Raw genomic sequence first — 20,218 nt, forward strand, 5'->3', positions numbered from 1 at the left:
GCTCCGACTGCAACACACAGCAGCAGCGATGGGGGAGGAGAAGCGGCACCAGGTGATGTAGAACCTATTCGGTGATCAATCTGAAGAGGAAGAGGAAGAGGTGGATTCCGAGCATGAGTCCAATCCGCAGCCCAGTTTTGTATGATCCTCTAATTTCAAGTTTCCTTTCTATTCTGATTCCAAAAGCATGTTTGCGAATGAGTAGGGTTTCAATTTGTTCTGTAATCTTAGCCGAAGGAAGATATAGGTTGTGCTTTTGTTAATGGCGGTGGATGATTTGGATGAAAGTATGTATCTTGGGGATTTTTTTTTGCTTGCAGTTGTTTAGGCCTGGACTGAAGAAGTTTTGTGGAATGAGATTCTTATGAGTAGTCAATTTTAGTGGGATTGTTGTTTCAATCTGGATAAAGAATGATGTCGTTTTCCTATTCGGTCTGTCCTTTGATGGTGTAGCAGATCTGGAATTTTGTGAAATGCTCTTTCTGATTAGAAATATAGAATTGGTTTTAAATTATTTTCTTAACTGTTTGGTTCTGATGTGCTTTACCGATAAATCAAGGGTTTGCAAGATATTTTTTTGTTGTTCTCTTTAAATGGTGGGTGTTATCATTCTCTCTTTTTTCATATCTGTCTTGCCATTGACTGGGGATGTGGGTGATACTGCTACCCTGTACGCCGCAGTACAGGGCTGTAACAAGATTATCTATTGTGCTACTGCACTTTCTACTATCAGCGGAGACCTCTACAGGGTTGATCAAAGAGGGGTCTTCAATCTTACTAAAGCATTTCAGGTGTGATCCTTATTGCCATAGCCTTGAAATACTCTTTTTTGACATTTAGTAATCTGTTTTGGTTTTGATGTCGTTTAAGTTCATGGGTTGGTTCAATGTTGGATTTAAATTTTACCGTTCGAGAGTTGCTTATGTGAAGCTTTTGACTGTTTGCATTGCAGGACTACAACAACAAAATGGCGCAATTACGAGCTGGAAAGAGTAGCAAGAGCAAACTTACAATTGTAAAGTTCAAGACTTCGGAGTCAGTGGATGGATGGGAAGTTTGTCATGGGACTTCCTTTCAGGATGCGGTTGCTTCTAAGTATGATGGAGGAATGGATGCCAAGTTCGAATGCACTTTCACCGGAGATGCTGTTTCCTCCTGCAAGAGAAAGACTAAAGTGGGGTTTTGAGGTTCTAGATGGAAACCAACTATTATTCCTTTTACTCTATTTCTTGCTGCATTGTAGGATATGTTTTCACCAGATGAGGGTATTTTTCTTTTTATTAGTTACAAGATTTGGTAAATAAAATTCATGGTATCCTTCTTATTATTAATTACTTAGAATTTGAACACAAAATGAATTCATTTGATAGAAAATCATTGGCAACAGAAATTACCTGATGAATTTGCCGCGCAGCTGCAACATTCTAGCAACATTTCGTGAATTTGAGAAGCAGCTGTGCAAGTTCAGTTGCGTTCTGTTTACTTAATTTTCTGTGTTTTTTCTTTTGCTGTTTGGATTTAGGAGCTAAAACATTTTTCTTTTGCAATATTTTTAGGTGGATGATGCGATCTGGGCTGCTGAAAATGCCACATTGAAAGCTGAGATGAGTGGAAAGAAGCTAATGCACTCATGGAACAACTTAAGCTCAACCCTCAGCTTCAGACGTTTCAAGCGTGGCTTTGGGATTCTGCAACTGTGAGTATACACTCTTTCCCGGGTTTAAGGACTATCAAGGTGCTTAGGATTTGCGTTCGGTGTTTGAATTAAATAACTTTGGGTTAAACCATTCTGTAATATCAGTAGGTTTGTTTTAGGTATCTTATGGTTTTAGAATTGCCTGTGTACAAAGGATTATTATGGCAACGAGATCATGTTGCTCTGCGAAGCTCTATTGATGGTCGTTGTTGTTGGAGTTATATTAAAAAGAAATATTTAAAGAGGGCTGGAACCCAGTCAAAGCTGGGGGGCTAGGCCCTCACGCCCATATTATATTACTGAAGAAAAAACATTACAACAGGGGGGACATAGTACCTAAACCCTGATGATCAAAAAAAAAAAAAAAAAAGAGCAAACATAAACAACCACTCCAAGCAGTCAACATGGCCATCACATATGGAATCCAAAAGGTTGACGCCCCATTCGCTGCATATAGGACTATAATTGAAAAGAAGGAAATTAAAGAAAAATAGTAAAATGCTGGTGATGATGAATGAAGAATTAAAAAAAAATTGAAGTTAAAAAGTATGGACGACGGAAACTTTGATCCACATGGTAATGTCATTTGAAAAGAAATAGTAAAATGCTGGTGATGATGAATGAAGAATAAAATTAAGAAATGAGATTGGCATTTGAATATTTCGTAGTTTATATTGAATTAGGCTAGTGTGAATTGAAACAAGTTAGAAAACGCACCTTAATCAATGTTAATGTGTGGGATGTGAGCAATCTTAGGCCAGTCCTCACCTTTTTCTTTCTTGCATCTTTCGCTTAACATGGGGCAATTCATGATCCACAATGTAGAAAGACGAGGAAAATAAGGCAACGACAGATTTTCCGTTGATGAAGAAGAAGAAGCATTGTTATGAGTGTGGGCCCTCCACCATCCCTTCAGAACAGGGCAATTGTATAACTCGAGTGTCTCCAGGGAGGGAAAGAATGAGATCCTCATCATCTCATCACTCATACTATTACTGCTCTCATTCTCTGACATGTACTCCAACTTCTCCAACCCATGAAGTTCAAGTTTCTTAAGGGAAGGCAAATGATCCAAGGGCGGAAGACGTTGGCATCTCTTACACCACATTAATCGGAGATTAACAATATTTATGAGAGAAGAAAACCAACTCGCAAACCTCACACCACCATAACCCCACACTTCCAACTGCTTTAGTTTAGAATGGGGTTGCAATACTTCCATTGACTTTATAATATCCTCCTCATCAACCGCGCTTATATCTTCTCCCTCTTTCCAGATTAAATCCAACGAACAAAGATGGTGTTTGTCCTTGAGAGGTGTACCAACATTTGATTCTGACACCACATGCCTCAAATTGCCAATGAGTAACTTTCCCCTTAATTCCTTAAGGGTCCCCAGCTCAGCAAGACCAGCACTACCGCCCCTCCCCAAACAATTGCTTTCGCTCAAAACAAATCTATTCAATGTACGAACGCCATTCAATTCACCAATTCCACGTGGCATTCCACTCAATTCCCAACACCCTTCCAAGATGAGATGCCTTAAGTTGATCATTTTTTTAATGTCTCTAGGCAATTCCACAAGCCTACCACACCAACTGAGATCTAGTGTTTCCAAATTCGAAAGTCCAACCATCCAATCTGGAAGTCTCTCCATGGAATTCTCACTAAGATCAAGATATCTCAAATGTTTCATTTTTCTAAGACAATTAGGTAATGTTGTAATTCCTAATTTATTGAGACTAAACATCCGTAATGACCTAAAATTTGAAACAATTGTAGTATAAAATGCATTACTTGAGGAACTTTGGTGATCATACCAACTTTGTTGCCGAAGAAAAAGAAAGGTTCGTATCTTGCTTGCTTTTAGCAAGGATGTTGGCACTTCCCATTTCGACAAATCAATATCAAAATTGAAAGATACATGACAAAGCTTTCCATGAAAATTCTTTTGGTTTGGCTCAACTACTATGCTTCTAACCCCCGACACGGAGATTGCAAGTTCATTCATAAGATCATGCATTTTACAACTTTTTATTATACCAAACTCATTTGTTTTTTCTTCTTGAAAAAATGATCTCTGCAATAACTCCCTATAATATTCATACGCAACATCCTCCAAACCTTCGTTTTCATCGGATGACTTAATGAACCCTTGGGCCACCCAAAGTATAATCAATCTCTGTACAGAGATCTCATAATCAGGTGGGAACAAGCTACAATAAGCAAAACAATGCTTCAAATGTGATGGGAGCACATCATAACTCAATTTAAGTGTTGGCAAAATATCATTTTCTTCTTGATTTATTTTTGAAAGGTTCTTTTCTTTGAAATTCAACCAATATGTTTCGTCATCTTTGGCGAACAACATCCCACCTATCGTCCTTATAGCGAGTGGAACTCCCTGACATTTTCCAGTAACTTCCTTCCCAACTGCCTTAATTGTTGAATTCTCTGGCTCCTTTCCATCTTTATAAGCCATTTTCTTAAATAAAGACCAACTTTGCTCCTCATTCAAACCCTTTAAGGTGTATGGTTTAGCTAAGTCTGGTATCGTCGCAACTTTTTTACTACGAGTGGTTATTAGTATTCTGCTACCTTCTCCACCACCCATTAACAAGTTCTCCAAGTTAAGCCACTTCTTTTTATCCTCATTCCACACGTCATCCAACACAAGTAGGTACTTCTTCCCATCTACTTTTTTTCTAAGATCATTTTGCAACCGCTCTATCCCATTATGCTCGGATTGAAGGATTTTCTTAACAACTACATCCAACTCAAATACATTAGAGACACATGTCCATATTTTCAACTCAAAATGACTTTGAATCACCTCCTCGTTGAATATGAGTTGCGCAAGTGCAGTTTTCCCTAATCCTCCAAGTCCAACTATGGAAATGGTGGACACATTCTCAGATGAGATGGGATCCAACAAAAGTTGGATAATTGCCATTTTATCTTCATCTCTCCCTATAATATTTTCCTTACGGACAAATGAGTGAGTGACCTTCTCTCTCTTTACAAATGGTGTATCTTCACGATTTACTTCTAAGTGAAAGGTTCTACGATTTGCAACCTCACTCAGCCTCTTGTTAATATCTTTTATCTTATGACCCATCTTTAGCCCAAAAACAAGTTGATTTGAGCTAGAAAAGAAAAGACGCACCTGTAAGAATTTGAGTAGACATAATCATTATTTCGATAGAATTATATTAATTAAGTTAATAGTGTTTTGTAACGGTAAGTTATATGATACATTCAAACAATAATATAGAGGACTTATTGCAGTTAATTATGAGTTATTGACAAACCTAGTGTATTCGTAATAGGTGGATATCAATAGGCTTATGTGACTATGAAAAGGTTCTACGAGATGCAACCTCACCAAGCTTCTCGTTAATATCTTTTATCTTATGACCAATCTTTAGCCCAAAAACAAGTTGATTTGAGCTAGAGAAAAAGAGGCGTACCTTCTTTAACAACTTAGTATTTCCAGGCACCATTTGTCTCCGCTGAGCTTCAGCATTAAACTCATCCAGCAAGTCATCAGCTTCATAAACTGCGTCTTCTACGCTTTGGAGCCACTGTTTGACTTCATTGTTGGCTTGCTTTTGCTCAGCGTCAAGAAGAACAGCTTGGAATCCGGCAACTGTATCCCGGAGCTTGCAGAGCTCATCTTGGACACCCCAAATCAGTCCAATCTCTTGGAAAGCAAGGGAGCCAAGCCTTCCAATGATCCCTTCGGCAATGTTGAAGAGAACTCCTTCCGCCATTTCTTGTATTCAGGACAAGAAAATACACAGGCAAGTGAAGTGAATTAAAGTAGAAGTTTGTAAACGAGAATATGGTTTTGAGTAGTGAAAGATGGCTCGTCCCTGCTCGTCTTTATACATGTCACTCCACTTCAATTAAAGAATAACTTGAATGGTTAACACACTCATTCCCATTCCACTTTAATTAAAGAATAACTTGAATGGTTAACACATTCTATCCCTTTTCCACAAGTTCTGAATGGTTAACATATCCTATCCCTTTTCCACAAGGTAAGGCAATTATGTTCGACAAAGGAAGTCAAAAATTGGGTCCATTTGGATGAGGAAATTTCAAACCTCAATCCAATATTTTTATGATTTCATATAATATGGCATGCTTATTTATACAGAATATAAATTAAAATCATTTTGATTCTTCAATTTCATACGCTTACTAAAACATGATATGCTTTATTTTTACTAAAATATGAAAATTTTAAAAAGAAAAATATATGGAAAAGAGAACAAGTGGGGTTTTTTTCGCTTTTTTTTAAATAAAAAAAAATTAAAAATGCTCTGATGATATGTAGGCGAAGTTTGAAAAAAACATATCAAAACTTAGTTTGTATGAAATTACATTACTGCCCCAAACTCATAATCAACATTAGAGAACCAAACCTTATAGATTATTCCCCTGATCTTTCCAATTTCTATAATAATAAGGTAAGCTCGTTGGATTCACCTCATCCTCAAAACTAAAAAAAAAAAAAAAGTTTGAACTCTCTTCGTCTGATTTCACCCCAATTGTGTTTTCACTCTTTTAGTTGACAAAAAGCATTTTGTTAGCCAATAGTTTAGATAAGAATAGGAACAATTCCCCGAGCTCACAACTAGTTTAATAGTTTTTCTTAATTAAATCAATAATGTAGTACAAATTCAAATCCTTATGTTTAAATCACTCCATCCACAGACCCCTAATTCGTTAATAAAGAAACAATATTCTCCGGCCAAAGATAAACTAAAGAAACAAGAAGCACTTCAAGGAAACAAATTGACCCACTTTACACACCATCTAAAAGATTATGATGGTGACGGAAAATTCACAACCAAAAACTCAATAATCAAAGTGAAAATGAGATAAAACTCTTGTTAACACTTTAGAACAGTTCAATACTTTAATTTGACCACCGTATCTTCGTTTCTGCGTAAAACTATTGGCATCTAAACTCTCTCCCGAGACGTAAATGAGTGAACCTTGAGGGTCACATTTCATAGTCTTGTTTATTAGCAAGTTCAACACACGAATTTCCTCATTTATCATGCAATTCAAGAGCTTAAGATATTTGACTACTCAGCTTTATGCCTTTCGCGCCTGAAGAGACGATAGAACGATGACAACAGCCAGTGCCAAAAGATGATCAACCAATTATCCCGTTTGGGTTTAGGTTATGGGGTTGGTCCGAAAATTCCCTTGTAGATTTCTTTTTGTTTCTGATAAACAAGGCTGTCGTGTTCAGCAAGCTGACATAACTCTCTTGCAATAGCTTTGTCTTGAGGTGCAAATTTGCTTGCCTTTAGAGAGTCTTCCCGTGCAGCATCTGTCTGCCCAAGCTCTGCTCTGGCTTTTCCTCGCCTAAATAGCACTTCGACGTTGTTTTCATCCTCTGTCAGTACCTGCGAGCATTCATTCGTCCAATTACAGTTAACACAGTTGCATTGACAATTTAAGGGTATTCATGAAAAGGTAAATATCTGCCAAATCCAAGCGAAGAGAAAAATCGGTTAATAGACGTTAGTTGCATTGACAATTTTTAGTTCTAACAGCCATTTAGTTTGAACAACATGATGAAGCATGGGCAGTAACACACCAAAGAGATCATAAGAGTCGCATAGGACCTAAAATTCGATTATTAACTGAAGAATGGTGCCAGTGAGCCTAGAAATTTTTACGGGTCCATAGTAAGAACATTTTCATTTTCTACGGCAATCCAAAATGGCAGGTTAAAGTGAATGAATATTGAAACTTTTGGGATGCAGTCATGCTCACAAATAAACCTACAAACCCAACTTTCTAGTGTCTAATGATGAATAGCACAATCGCTGAACACACAAAATTAGATGACTTTCTTGCGATAGCATTACACTTACAATACTGCATTGTCCAACGGCTTCTTCATAACGCTTGCGCTTTATAAAAGACGCTGCCATGTTAAGGTGGCATGGATTTTTAACAGCCAAAGCCATGTCCCTGTACTTCCCAAACAACTGGAACATGAAGTTGTCACCCATATACGCTATTGCCTGAGAAAACCCACTAGAATCTTGTCAGAAAGGAAATACAAAAAAGAGACTGGACAACTCAAAAGCTCATCAGCCATAAATAAAATATGTAAGCATTACAAGCGTGTAACCATTTCATACCGTTGCATTGCCTCCTCTAGTTTTTCCTCTTTAAATAAAGCATTTCCACTCATCCTTCTTCTATCTGCTGCTCCAATCCTTTCCTCCACAGTCATGTCACTACGAGCTTTCCCCTATGAAAGGCAAACCCCACAAATATACATGGTACTATATTACCGAAGTAAATCCCTGGAAGAGAGATTCTGAAACTTCAATTGGTAACTACTTGGGAAGACATTTGAAAGCAAGTGAGCAACTTACTTCTTTGGTTTCATCAAATCCAATAAGCTCAACTTCATATGATATATCTGCCAATGGTGGAACATTCGGAAAAGAAAAGCTCCCTTCTTTCCCATACCCCAACTCCCAGCCTACATGTAATAGGGCATGCTCTCCAGATTTCATGCTGGACACCCCAACAGCCAAGCCAGTCATTTCTTTTTTCTCTGTTGTAGTAACAAAAATACACTACTAAGAAGAAGTCCATTCCATTGAATACCCCTAGATAATGCTTAAATGCTTATGAACCCAAATAATCTGGAATGACAAGTAATTATGAATTACAGAGAATAAAAGCAATAAAGAAATCACAAACTAATTGCAGACTGAACAACGAACATGCCAGAACTCGTTTGCATATACTTTGTACATATAAAAAGTAACAGACTACTCGGCAAGGCTAATACCTTTTCCTAAAATAATTTCAAGTGGTCGTTGTTCATCCCATGTGTCTTCAAACTTGTGTCCCGTGCTCTCAGTCCATGCCCTGTAAGGTACCATCACACATATGCCAATCATTCAGTGATTGAAAAAACCAGAGTAAAAATTCACTGCAAGATATTTCTACATGTATCTTAGGCATCCCTTTTATAAACTTTAATGCATGCACATTTAATTCTCCCATATACATACACAACTTTGTGAACGTGGATGTTGTGTGTCTGCTTGCAAGCCACAAGCTCATTCATGTCTTACTCCCATCCCATACTAACAAACACATGCCCACATAACAATTCTTAGATTTTCAACTAATGTACACAGAACAGCACTACCAAAAAGGAAACCACTTGACACTTACAGAAGCATGTTGAATACTTGGATGGTATTTGACCATGACCTTCCTTAATGATTTGATTTGTGACTTTCTCGTGAAGGATTTCCACCTTAGAATCAACTTTTGGGGGCCATTAGCATCTTCTGACACGAACGAAGGTACCATCTTCAGTTACTGTTTCATTTTCACCATCTTGACCTACAAACAAGATGAAAAGATGAGTAGTAGTCGATATTAATATATGATTATTTGGAAATCTAACTCACTCATACGCAGAGGGGAACGACAATCTTCCCCTTTCCCTTGCACATTATACAGGTACTACATAGCTGCCATCCCCACTTGTACTACATGAGTTTTGGAACACAGGATTTCTGAGTTACTCAACATAAAAGCATGGAGGAACGATGAATCAGTGTACTTTGTCATAATGTCTACCTTATTATTTCTGAAATCTTATCAATTAGTCAATAAAAACAATAAGTTTCTGGCTCAATAATGACCGATAGAAGAATTGTTCTTGAAGAAAACGTCTCCATGTATTCATTTAGTCCAACTAAATCACTCGAAACCGCGCTTATCAGGTTAATTTGACATTTAATTGAAGCTGAAAACTTACTACGAGTCTAAGATTTGACATATATTTGCTTTTACAGAAACCGAGTGTAGCTGAAAGATTTGATTGAGCGTAAAAAGTGTGAATTAATACTTGAACTGGAAATTAAAGCCAAAAATATGAATAAACATACCAAGTAGTTGACTTTCCTGCTCAGCCTGCTCCCGAACATCCTGCATTACTTCAAGCTTCTATAATCCAATGGGTCTTCTCAAAATTCTACAAATACCCAAATCAAAGACGCAAAATGTAATGCAATTGGATTCGAATTCAAAAACAAAAATTAGGAAGGGTTTCGTTTTCTTTGGAATTTTCTCGGGAAACAAACTGAAAACGGAAAGTAGAAAAGGGAAGGGGTGTGTTAATAGTTCTCATTCCCCTTTACTTCTCACACTATCTTGTTAATTTCTGTCAATTAATATTCCTCAATTCATCTGATCTAACAGTCGTAAATTAAAAAGGTGTATAAGAAATAAAAATAGATATGTGGATATCACACCCCAAAGGAAAAAGCGAGACTTACTTGTGTGATGAGATACAGACGAGAAGAGAGGAATAGAATCGGAGTAGGATTCTCTTAACTCTTTTTTTCCCTCTCCTTCCGTCCTCTCTTATTTAAACGGTTACGGTTAAGCCACGTCAACATCTTATTTTAATTTTTTATAGCAAGAAAAATACAAAATAAGAGAATGTGAGGAAAGAAGATGGAAATGGATGAGAAGAGGAGGAGAGAAAATCATAGTCCAATAAAATCTGTATTGTGTTTTGTTTCCAATGATCGAAGAAGATTCTAGAGCGAAACAAATTAATTAATTCATTAAGGTAGTGTTATCACATATCCATTTTTACCTCTCACACACGTCTTAATTTTCAACCATCGGATTAAATGAATTAAAGTACCAATAGCCAAAAATTAATAAGAGTATGTGAGAGGTAAAAATATGTGCTTGAATATCACTTTCTTTAATTAATTAATCTTTCCAGTTTAAATCTCTTGTGCACAGCCATTTAGTATTACATTCCAATGATATTAATCTTCACTTCTAAGTAAGAGATCTTAGATTATTGGGCTAAGCCTATTTCCCCACTCTCGCATCCCTTAGTGCAGATAATATTATTTGTTCAACAAAATCTGTTGTGCTCAAATAGCCTTTGCCCATCCACTCTCGCCTCACTTACTGACTCTAAAAGCTGATCAACACTTATTATGCTTAAACTTTCCACTGCAACATTTGTGCCAGGGTCGGTTTGATTTTTCTATAGCAGATGGTGACCTTAAAGCATCCTCATCACCTTAAGGGCTGGTTTGGTATTACTGTATTTTAAAAAAAAGTTGTTTCTGCTGTACTGTGAGAATAAGCAGCTGTAAAATAAAGCAGTAGAGTGTTTAGTAAATTTTCTTGTAAAAATGCTTTTAAAAAAAAAGTATTATAATATTTGGTAAACTTTTATGTAAAACAGATGTGAAAAAAAATCGATTTTTCAAAGTTAAGTTTTGCAGCTTTTTGTTTTTGGTTTTTCTTTTTTTATTTAAAACTGTGAAAAAAAGCTGAAGCTGAATGTTTAATAAACACAAAAATAACTCCCAACTTTTTTTTATACTAGTTTTTCTTAGAATCACTTCAGTACAACTTGACTAGTACGGTAAACAGTAGAAATCAAAGTTCTAGCCATAACCGTAATGTTAGACATGTTTTCTAACATCACGGCCATCACGTCAAGAACAGGACCATCTCCTACCTGCACAATATAAGAGCAATCAAACCTACCCTGTGAGACTACTTGTTCCATCTTTAAAGAAATGTACAGGATGTTACCATCACCTTATGTGTCAACTGCACAAGGCACTCATCCACTGCTCCTTTTTGTTCTTTAATTATTCTTTAATTAGTTTCATCATGTCAAAGTGCTCCAGCCCGCAAAACAGCCTGGCACCCAACCCAAGCCTGGCAACAGACCAACCCATTTCAGACAGATCCAGAGGCTGGTCTATTTGGCTGGCGCATGCAGTACACTTGTGACTGGGCGCGAGTAGGAGACAAGGGTGCAGGCGGCGGGGCCCGCTTGTCAGCCTACTTGTGTTCACCTGGATTAGGGCTACGTGGTCCTCCTAAGTGTTGTTGGATTTCCAACAGTAAAAAAATTTTAAATTTGAGTTTTTAAATGGACCGTCCGATCACAGATCAACAGTCCATATTTTTTTCACCAAAAAAAAAAGAAAAAAAAAGGCCCAATGGTCATAATTTTGACGGTTGGCCACGTGGCAACTCGTTGGCTATTGGATTTGAATATTTTTCAAATTCAACGATCCAGATTAATTAACAACATTAAAATTTATTAAAAATTTATTAAAAATTATGAATATTTTTTTAAAAATACAGAAAAATTTTAAAAAATTATTTTTTTTTTCTATAAATACCTAACTCTCATCTTCCACCTTACACTACATTTCAATATTTTCTACACTTTCTACACTTTCTACATTTGAATATTTTGTACACTTTAAGAGAAAAAAATGACTTTGTGGAAGCTCATTGAAGATGTTACGTTGTGTGAATGTTGAGTTCACACTACTCATGACTCGATTACAGGTAATGAGATGGATAAGCAAGAAATATGGAGTAAAATTAAACCTATCCTATAAGAGCAATCAAACCTACCCTATGAGACTACTTGTTACCATCACCTTATGTGTCAACTGCACAAGGCACTCATCCGCTATTCCTTTTTGTTCTTTAATTATTCTTTAATCAGTTTAATTAAATATATAATAAAAAAAAAAAGAAGACGAAAATCACTTTTCTCATATAATATATATTTAGAAACCACAAACATCATGTCATAAGAATTAGGTTGGTTGTGCTGCTTTGAGTTTTCAATCTCTTGTTTGGCTTCTCGTGACAAGGGGATGGAATGCACTGTACTTAACGACAGTGTTTTGGGGTTTAATTTCAATTTATTTACAAGTTTGCCATTCCTTTAAAAACCAATTTATCTGTCCACCGGAGCTTTTCTGCGTCGGTGGATGCTCCGCTTCGACTACTCCTTCTGCTTCTTCACCGCTTCTTCCCCTTTCCCTCCTCGTCTCGTCTGCTAAACGACGACTTTTTCGACGACATTCTCTCGCACCTACCCGGCTTATCCTTCGCATCAGCGGCGTGCGTTAGCAAATCTTGGAACCAAATCTGCAGCCGAATCCTCGCTAGCCCGAAGCTCGCCTCTGCTCTCTCTCTCCACCCCTCGCCTAAGGTTTGGTTTAGAGTCTAGACCCCTGTTCGGTTTCCGAGAAAATCACAAGCTCAAATTTTCTCACACTTTTTCTCAAGTTTTGTGTTGGAATTGATAGGTTGCGGTGAAGGAGGTTATCGAGAAGGTTCTGGCTGGGCGGATACGGCCTCATTTCGTTGTGGCTGATATTGGAAGTGTGTTTGGATTGTATGGCATTTCCAAGTTTGTATGTGATCTTGCTCATATAAACCCCTTAATCTTAATTAGTATCTCTGAGCACGGTGAGATTTCTGTATGATTTTTTTTTTTTTTTTTTTTTTGGGTTTGTGGGTTTTAGAGATTTTTCTGTGAAAGCATTGACTTTTATATGATTTTTTATTGTGGGTTTTGATTGTTTGGTTATTTATTTGGGTAATTGAGCTGCTGGATGCTCGAAGTGAGAACCTTTTCGCCCATTCCTATAAGCCAGTCCGGCCTAACCATAATCCAGTCAGGATCTTTTCAACAGCATCCTCTGGCAATTCAAATAAAATCCCCTCACCCATTATATTTGAGAATCTTTTTCTGATGGAGTTTTTGATGTTTTGCCGAATAGGGTTGAAATCCATTGGCTAGAACACAATGGCATCATCAATAGTATCCAGTAATTCCCGGGGATCAAAGTCTAATGGCAATAGGTACATTGATTATCAAACCCTAATTTTAACTGTTTGGATCATTGTGGATTTGGGGTGGGTTTGTTTTGTTTTGTTTTTGTTTTAATTTTTTTAAATTGTGTTGCTCCTATTTGCTGTATATTGGCTGAGGGGTTTCAGTGTATTTTTTGTTTTGTTGACTGGATTTCGCCATGTCGGATTGGTTTTGTTTGCTGCGATTGGCGAGGCTTATGTTATTGTTGATGGGTTTGGTTAACAGGGTTTTCATTCCTTTTCAGATTTGTTTCAACACACTTCTCGAAATTTGCAGGATGCTATGGTGATATTTTCTATTATCTAATCAAATGGACAATTTAATTTCAGTAGTTTGAGGGCTCCGACCGCAACACACAGCAGCAGCGATGGGATAGGAGAAGTGGCACCAAGTGATGCAGAACCTTTTCCGTGATCAATCTGAAGAAGAAGAGGGAGAGGTTGATTCCAAGCACAAGTCTAATCCCCAGCTCGATTCTGTATGATCCTCTGATTTATAGTTTCCTTTCTATTCTTATTCCAAAAGTATGTTTGGAAATGATTAGGATTTCAATTTTTGCTTTAATCTTAAGCTGAAGGAAGATATAGGTTGTGGTTTTGTTAATGGCAGCGGATGATTTGATGAAAGTATGTATCTTGGGGATTTTTTTTGCTTGCAGTTGTTTAGGCCTGGACTGAAGAAATTTTGTGGAATGAGATTCTTATGAGTAGTCAATTTTAGCGGGATTGTTCTTTCAATCTGGATCACGAATGATGTCCTTTTCCTATTTGGTCTGTACTTTGATGTTGTAGCAGATCTGGAATTTTGTGAAATGTTCTTTATTGAGAATGAAGTGCCACAAATTGAAAACGAATAAAAAAAAATTGCATGTCTTCTGATTAGAAATATAGAATTGATTTTAAATTATTTTCTTGACTGTTTGGTTCGGATGTGCTTTACGGATAAGTCAAGGGTTTACAAGATATTTTTTGTTGTTTTCTCTGTGTTAACTCTGCTTTTACTCCTTTAAACGGTGGGTGTTATCATTTTCTCTCTTTTTTCATATCTGTCTTGCCATTGACTGGGGATGTAGGTGATCCTGCTACCCTGGATGTTGGAGTACGGGACTGTTGTGCTACTGCACGCTCTACTATCAGCGGAGAACTCTACAGGGTTGATCAAAGAGGGGTATATAATCTTACTAAAGCATTTCAGGTGTGATCCTTATTGCCATATCCTTGAAATACTTTTTTTGACATTTAGTTCGGTTTTGATGTTGTCTAAGTTCATGGGTTGGTTCAGTGTTGGATTTGAATTTTACCCTTTGAGAGTTGCTTACGTGAAGCTTTTGACTGTTCTAAGTTCATAAATAATATTCATGGTATCCTTCTTGTTATTAATTACTTAGAATTTGAACACAAAATGAATTCATTTGAGAACAGATAGTATTTTTATGTTTTCCCGCTTTGTTTTAGCGATAATCAACTGTTCTTAAGCTGTTTTCATAGTGATTAGAACTTCCTTTAGAACTAATGAATCAAGCAATCGCAAGATAAGCTAATCGAAACAGCACAAATATGAAGGAAAACAGGTTGTGCTTTCTTAAGGTATCAATATTTTTGAAGTTTGGAGGCTTATGTCAATCTATGACAGTTCGAATCGTTGTATCTAAGTATGCATTATACATTCAATTGAGCGAAAGACGCATGTGTGCCAACGAATTTCGAAGAGTTTGGCTTGGTTTTCTCATTTTGATCTTTAATATGAAAGTGTGAGGCACTTGTTCGTTGACTAATTGAGTCCCTTCTCCAAGTTTTTAATAGACATTGGGTCACTGTAATTTGCTATTCTGGAAAAGAAACAAACTGTCATTGAAGGGAGAAGAAATGTGCAAAAACTAAGTTTCTGTAAGCCTACACTCATATATGCCTAATATTTTATTTTCATCTTTTCTTGGCAGGTATTTTCAATAATAGATGCTAACAGTTTTCTTTAACACTAGGGCCTTTAACTTAAGGGCCCGCTTGACAACCATATCGTTTCTTGTTTTTGCAGAGGTTGTAGTAATTTTCCTTTGACTGGTCTGTTGATAAGTTTGTTTTTGTAGATACAGAGAACTACGTGGAAGATCTCTGTGTGAATATCAGGGTCCGTACATTTCCCTTTTTAGTTCTTGGCAATACAAGCATCATCAGGTTTTTGAAGAAAACTTGAGAAATCAATAGATTTTGTTTGCAGCTTAAGAAAACTTAAGAGACTGGTTCAATTGGGTAACGAAAAAAGGGAAGAAGAGAAAAATATTTGTAAACACACTGTACGTTTGAAGAATTTGTTTATACTTATGGAGACCATTTGATTGCTAAGGAAATCGAGGAAAAGAAAACACAGAAACTAATTAAGAGTTGTTTGAGTTGTTTATAAGAGAGAGGACTTTTAAAAAACAAGTAATATTTTTGTTTATGTAATGGTTGTCATGAATTTCCTTTTCACTAAACAAAACATAATCAGTTTATTTGCTTTACTGAGAATGTAGCGTTTATTGTGATTAATTTTGGGTTTTGGAGCAGATATTTGTGTCCTGAGCCGTATCTAGAGTAGATTTTGGAGTTCCTACGGTGTTAGAATATTCTGTTACTCCAATGCATTGACATATATTAACGTGACAGATTGTTTTGCTTCCAATGCATCAACATATATTAAAAAGAAATATTCAAAGAGGGCTGGAACCCAGTCGAAGCTTGGGGGCTAGGCCCTCACGCCCATATTCTATTACTCGAATGAAAAATATACAACAGAGGAGACAATCTACATAAGGCCACATAAGAATTGGCATTTCTGTTGAAAAATAATAATGTTCTTTTTTTTTTTTTTTTTTTTTTTTTATATGCTGTTTTTGCTGATGCGAAATTTTTGACTCCTTTGAAAATGATCATTTCTTCTGTCTACTACCAACATCCAGCAATGGCACACTCGCTCACATTATTGCTCTCAAGCCTCGTATTGGCACCGAGGGTTAAAAAACACTCAGGACAAACAGTTTATTGAATTGCCTAGATCAACCAGACAGTAAGAATACTCTGACGAAGTAGGTCGTAGTTAATTATGAAGGGCATTTATAATTCCTCCTATTAGTTCTATCTAACAATTTTTAATCTATTTCTTAATAACTTGACCTCAATTCCTTGCGACTTGGATATCCCTCTTACCCAAACGTTTCAATTTCTCAATTGCTCAAGGGCAACCTTTGCATATACCAGATGGAAGCTCTCAACGACTAGTTTTGTCGCATTTTCATATTCCGACGAAGAAGTGTATTGAATATGGCTGCTTCTCCATAGTTAGGATCCTTCAGTAATATAGTAATTAGCAATAAACTCAAGATATTGGTCGGACCCGGAGGGAGGATAAACTTGATATTATACTATAAATTTGATACAAAAATCAAAATTTAAGGATTAAAATATCTGGAGCGCCAAGTACTAAACTTGACATGTGTAAGAGGCGACCTTGATTTGCTTAATCAAAGACAAGAGGGCTAAAAAATATTCTACCATCAAAAGATGACAAACACCAAAGAATGAAGATCAAAAGTTGAATATATTAACAGAAGTTACAAGGACAGACTGACTTTAAAAACAAAGGCCATGTTACATAGAAGTCAGAAAGCAAATCTGAAAGCTCATCACCCATGGCAGAAGCGGCAAAGAGGTAAGTACCTACTACTCTAGCAATGGTGACAAATGGCAGCCCTTCTGGCCATTACTTCTATGAACAAGAAGTCTCACCCTTTTGAGGATAACAGAATCTTTCAATTTCATGGACTAAATATCCTTTTTTCTGTATGCAATGATGAGATAATAATCTTTGAATTTTCTGTATGCAATGACGGTACTTGTATAACCCCATTGTTGAAGGTAAAGATACCAAGTGAATACCTCTCCTTTGTCTCTGTTATGCTTCACTCGATGATGGCAAGCTTTTATTCTGTCATTGCTTCATACCTAAATCCAAAATAAAAAGACTAGTTTTGGTAATGTTTAAATTTTATATTGGCACGTCACTAGACTTTAGCGAGCCAAGTTGGCTAGAATAGGCGTGCATCCCTCCCTCTCTACAAGTTAGTTCGAATTCTCTTCTTTGTTATTTATATTAAATTACAATGTGGCACAAATATATTTGGACATCAAATTATATGAGAATACATGTGTATAATAAGTTCACTATCTATCTTTATTATTATTTTTTATGATCGATGAAAGCTTCATTGGTCATAAATAAGAATTTTCATCCACAGAAGCAACATCTGTTCTGTAGAAACACTATCTACCTTTGTTAAATGTATCATCATATTTCTAGTTCTTTGTTGTGGGTTTGAGTGAGTCTAAATCAGAAAATCCTTAAAATTAAACTCACACACCAAAAGATAAGTTTATCATCATCATCATCATCATCATCATCTCTCTCTATCCAAATCTTCCGAACCAAATATAATGAATAAAGAAAAAATTAACTTTAGGCGTGATTTTCGGTTATAAAATTTCAATTTGAACTAAGAAGAAATATTATTTTTCTTGTTCCTTTTGTTGGCAATGTATGGGATGTGAGCAATCTTAGGCCAGTCCTCACCTGTTTCTTTCTTGCACCTTTCGCTTAACATGGGGAACCTATATATTTCCAATCTATTTAAACAGGGGAGTCCACGAGTCCCTTCTGGCAGTGAAGTTAGATTAGGACACTCCAGGATAGTCAAGATAGAAAGACGGGGAAAAGAAGGCAACGGCATATTTTCCGTTGACGAAGAAGAAGAAGCGGTGTTATGAGTGTGCGCCCTCCACCATCCCTTTAGAACAGGGCAATCTGCTATATAGAGGTCCTCCAGGGAGGGGAAGAATGAGATCCTCATCATCTCATCACTCATACTATTACTGCTCTCATTCTCTGATATGTACTCCAACTTCTCCAACCCTTCAAGTTCAAGTTTCTTAAGGGAAGGCAAATGATCCAAGGGTGGAAGATGTTGGCATCTCTTACAATCCCACATTGTGAGATTAACAATATTTATGAGAGAAGAAAACCAACTCGCAAATCTCACACCACTATAGAAACACACTGTCAACTGCTTTAGATTTGAATAGGGTTTCTATACTTCCATTGACTTTATAATATCATTGGAAACCCTAAATTATATGTCTAGATAAAGTAAAACGTTTTTAATTAAATGTCATAGTATCAATTAATCCTTGGAAACCCTAAATTAATAAAAAACTAATCAAAACGTTTTTAATTAATAAATTAATTAAAAACTTAATCCGAAAATTAAAATTAATGAATCTGATTAATTTTAAATTCCAAGGCCCCAAGGTCCAAGGCCCTTGTCTTGATTAATTAATATTAATTGTATTTAGACTATATTATATTCAAGCCTAATCCACACAACCATAAGGTTTAAGCCTTCAATTCATGTCACATCCCACCCCGGGGGGGGGGGACCACTTTCCGGGCTCACTCCACCACCGTAGCACGATATTGTCCGCTTTGGGCCCCGACCACGCCCTCACGGTTTTGTTTCTGGGAACTCACACGAGAACTTCCCGATGGGTCACCCATCTTGAGAATGCTCTCGCGCGCTACTCGCTTAACTTCGGAATTCCCATGGAACCCGAAGCCAGTAAGCTCCCAAAAGGCCTCGTGCTAGGTAGAGATGAGAATATACATTTAAGGATCACTCCCCTGGGCGATGTTGGATGTCACAATCCACCCCCCTTAGGGGCCCGACGTCCTCGTCGGCACACACGCGACCAGGGTTAGGCTCTGATACCAAATTGTCACATCCCGGCCCGGGGTGGATCACTTCCCGGGCCCGCTCCACCACCGTAGCATGATATTGTCCGCTTTGGGCCCCGACCACGCCTTCACGGTTTTGTTTCTGGGAACTCACACAAGAACTTCCCAATGGGTCACCCATTCTGGGAATGCTCTCCCGCGCTACTCGCTTAACTTCGGAGTTCCCATAGAACCCGAAGCCAGTGAGCTCCCAAAAGGCCTCGTGCTAGGTAGGGATGAGAATATACATTTAAGGATTACTCCCCTGGGCGATGTGGGATGTCACAATTCATTTTCAAATGGTCCAAGTTCTAATTACTAAGGAGAAGGAATAAGCCTATATAAAGGCTAGTGAAAAAATACTGTTTCCCATGTGGGACAAGAGGGTCTCAAAACTCCTACACCCAATCCTTATTGTCCAACTTAAACCTAACGTGTTCAAAATCTTCATGTGTTGACAGATTTCCGCATGCAGTATGTCAAAAAGCAATATATGAACATAAATTGTTGTGTGTTGTACATATCCAAAAAATTGCGGAGCACTAAAAACTGCTAGAATCAGTTGGGTATTGGTGGACTGAATGAATCCGAAAGACTTACGGATGCCACTGTCCTGTAAATCCTTGGAAGAAAGTAAAAGTCCATTTTGTTGTTCATGGTGAGCAAGCTCCATTAGCTCCACTGTTGCAACAAATATCTGTTTTGAGCTCAAAACGTGCTGAACAACAAAAGTATTACCCAAAGAAAAATGCAATTGTAGCCAATCCAACTGCTGGAAGTATTCCAGGTGCCACTTGAGTGATTTCCCACTTCGGTGCTTTCTCAATCATCCTTACAAAAGTATCCACATAACACAAACTTGCTCATCCAAAAGTGCCAGTCAACAAGAAGGTCTGAACATTTTGAGTCAGGAAAGAATTATTGAGGAACCCCCAATCAGGAAAATGAAGTGATATAAGGCAGAGTAAACCTTCTTGTCC

The 20,218-nt window shown here is 37.2% G+C and overlaps 3 protein-coding genes and 1 pseudogene across 27 annotated transcripts; 2 read left to right on the forward strand and 2 right to left on the reverse strand.

Annotated features, from left to right (window-relative positions):
* Positions 1 to 1,985, forward strand: LOC103957601 (protein HIGH CHLOROPHYLL FLUORESCENCE PHENOTYPE 173, chloroplastic). 19 transcript variants are annotated; one of them, XM_048592067.1, is made up of 5 exons: positions 1 to 139; positions 682 to 791; positions 953 to 1,187; positions 1,557 to 1,696; positions 1,816 to 1,985. In XM_048592067.1, the coding sequence occupies exons 3-5, from the start codon at positions 1,044 to 1,046 to the stop codon at positions 1,970 to 1,972; spliced, it is 441 nt and encodes a 146-aa protein (XP_048448024.1). In that variant the 5' UTR covers positions 1 to 139; positions 682 to 791; positions 953 to 1,043; the 3' UTR covers positions 1,973 to 1,985. The 19 variants fall into 19 exon arrangements, 4 of the variants coding, with proteins under 4 accessions (XP_048448024.1, XP_048448025.1, XP_048448023.1 ...); XM_048592068.1 differs by having other exon boundaries at positions 7 to 139; positions 687 to 791; XR_007261120.1 differs by adding an exon at positions 1,371 to 1,467 and having other exon boundaries at positions 7 to 791; positions 953 to 1,265; positions 1,557 to 1,880.
* Positions 1,933 to 5,555, reverse strand: LOC103945901 (disease resistance protein RGA2). 2 transcript variants are annotated; one of them, XM_048592065.1, is made up of 3 exons: positions 5,167 to 5,555; positions 2,414 to 4,862; positions 1,933 to 2,143 (listed from the first exon to the last, which is right to left on the reverse strand). In XM_048592065.1, exons 1-2 carry the CDS (start codon positions 5,467 to 5,469, stop codon positions 2,415 to 2,417), a joined length of 2,751 nt encoding a protein of 916 aa, XP_048448022.1. In that variant the 5' UTR covers positions 5,470 to 5,555; the 3' UTR covers positions 1,933 to 2,143; position 2,414. The 2 variants fall into 2 exon arrangements, with proteins under 2 accessions (XP_048448022.1, XP_048448021.1); XM_048592064.1 differs by having other exon boundaries at positions 1,933 to 2,155.
* Positions 5,556 to 6,416: 861 nt separating this feature from the next.
* On the reverse strand, positions 6,417 to 9,886 carry LOC125468219 (annotated as a pseudogene).
* Positions 9,887 to 12,384: 2,498 nt separating this feature from the next.
* On the forward strand, positions 12,385 to 16,071 carry LOC108867142. 6 transcript variants are annotated; one of them, XR_007261135.1, is made up of 6 exons: positions 12,385 to 12,767; positions 12,865 to 12,972; positions 13,766 to 13,914; positions 14,509 to 14,630; positions 15,471 to 15,563; positions 15,654 to 16,071. XR_007261135.1 is itself a non-coding variant. In XM_048592071.1 (6 exons), exons 3-6 carry the CDS (start codon positions 13,831 to 13,833, stop codon positions 15,656 to 15,658), a joined length of 252 nt encoding a protein of 83 aa, XP_048448028.1. In that variant the 5' UTR covers positions 12,385 to 12,767; positions 12,865 to 12,972; positions 13,766 to 13,830; the 3' UTR covers positions 15,659 to 16,071. The 6 variants fall into 6 exon arrangements, 2 of the variants coding, with proteins under 2 accessions (XP_048448028.1, XP_048448027.1); XR_007261137.1 differs by having other exon boundaries at positions 15,529 to 15,563; XM_048592071.1 differs by having other exon boundaries at positions 15,523 to 15,563.
* Positions 16,072 to 20,218: the final 4,147 nt, after the last annotated feature.

Source organism: the organism of the source record quoted next, unplaced genomic scaffold, assembly GCF_019419815.1.
Source record: "Pyrus x bretschneideri cultivar Hongxiangsu unplaced genomic scaffold, Pyrus_bretschneideri_v1 Contig364, whole genome shotgun sequence".
NCBI classification, from domain to species: Eukaryota; Viridiplantae; Streptophyta; class Magnoliopsida; order Rosales; family Rosaceae; genus Pyrus; species Pyrus x bretschneideri.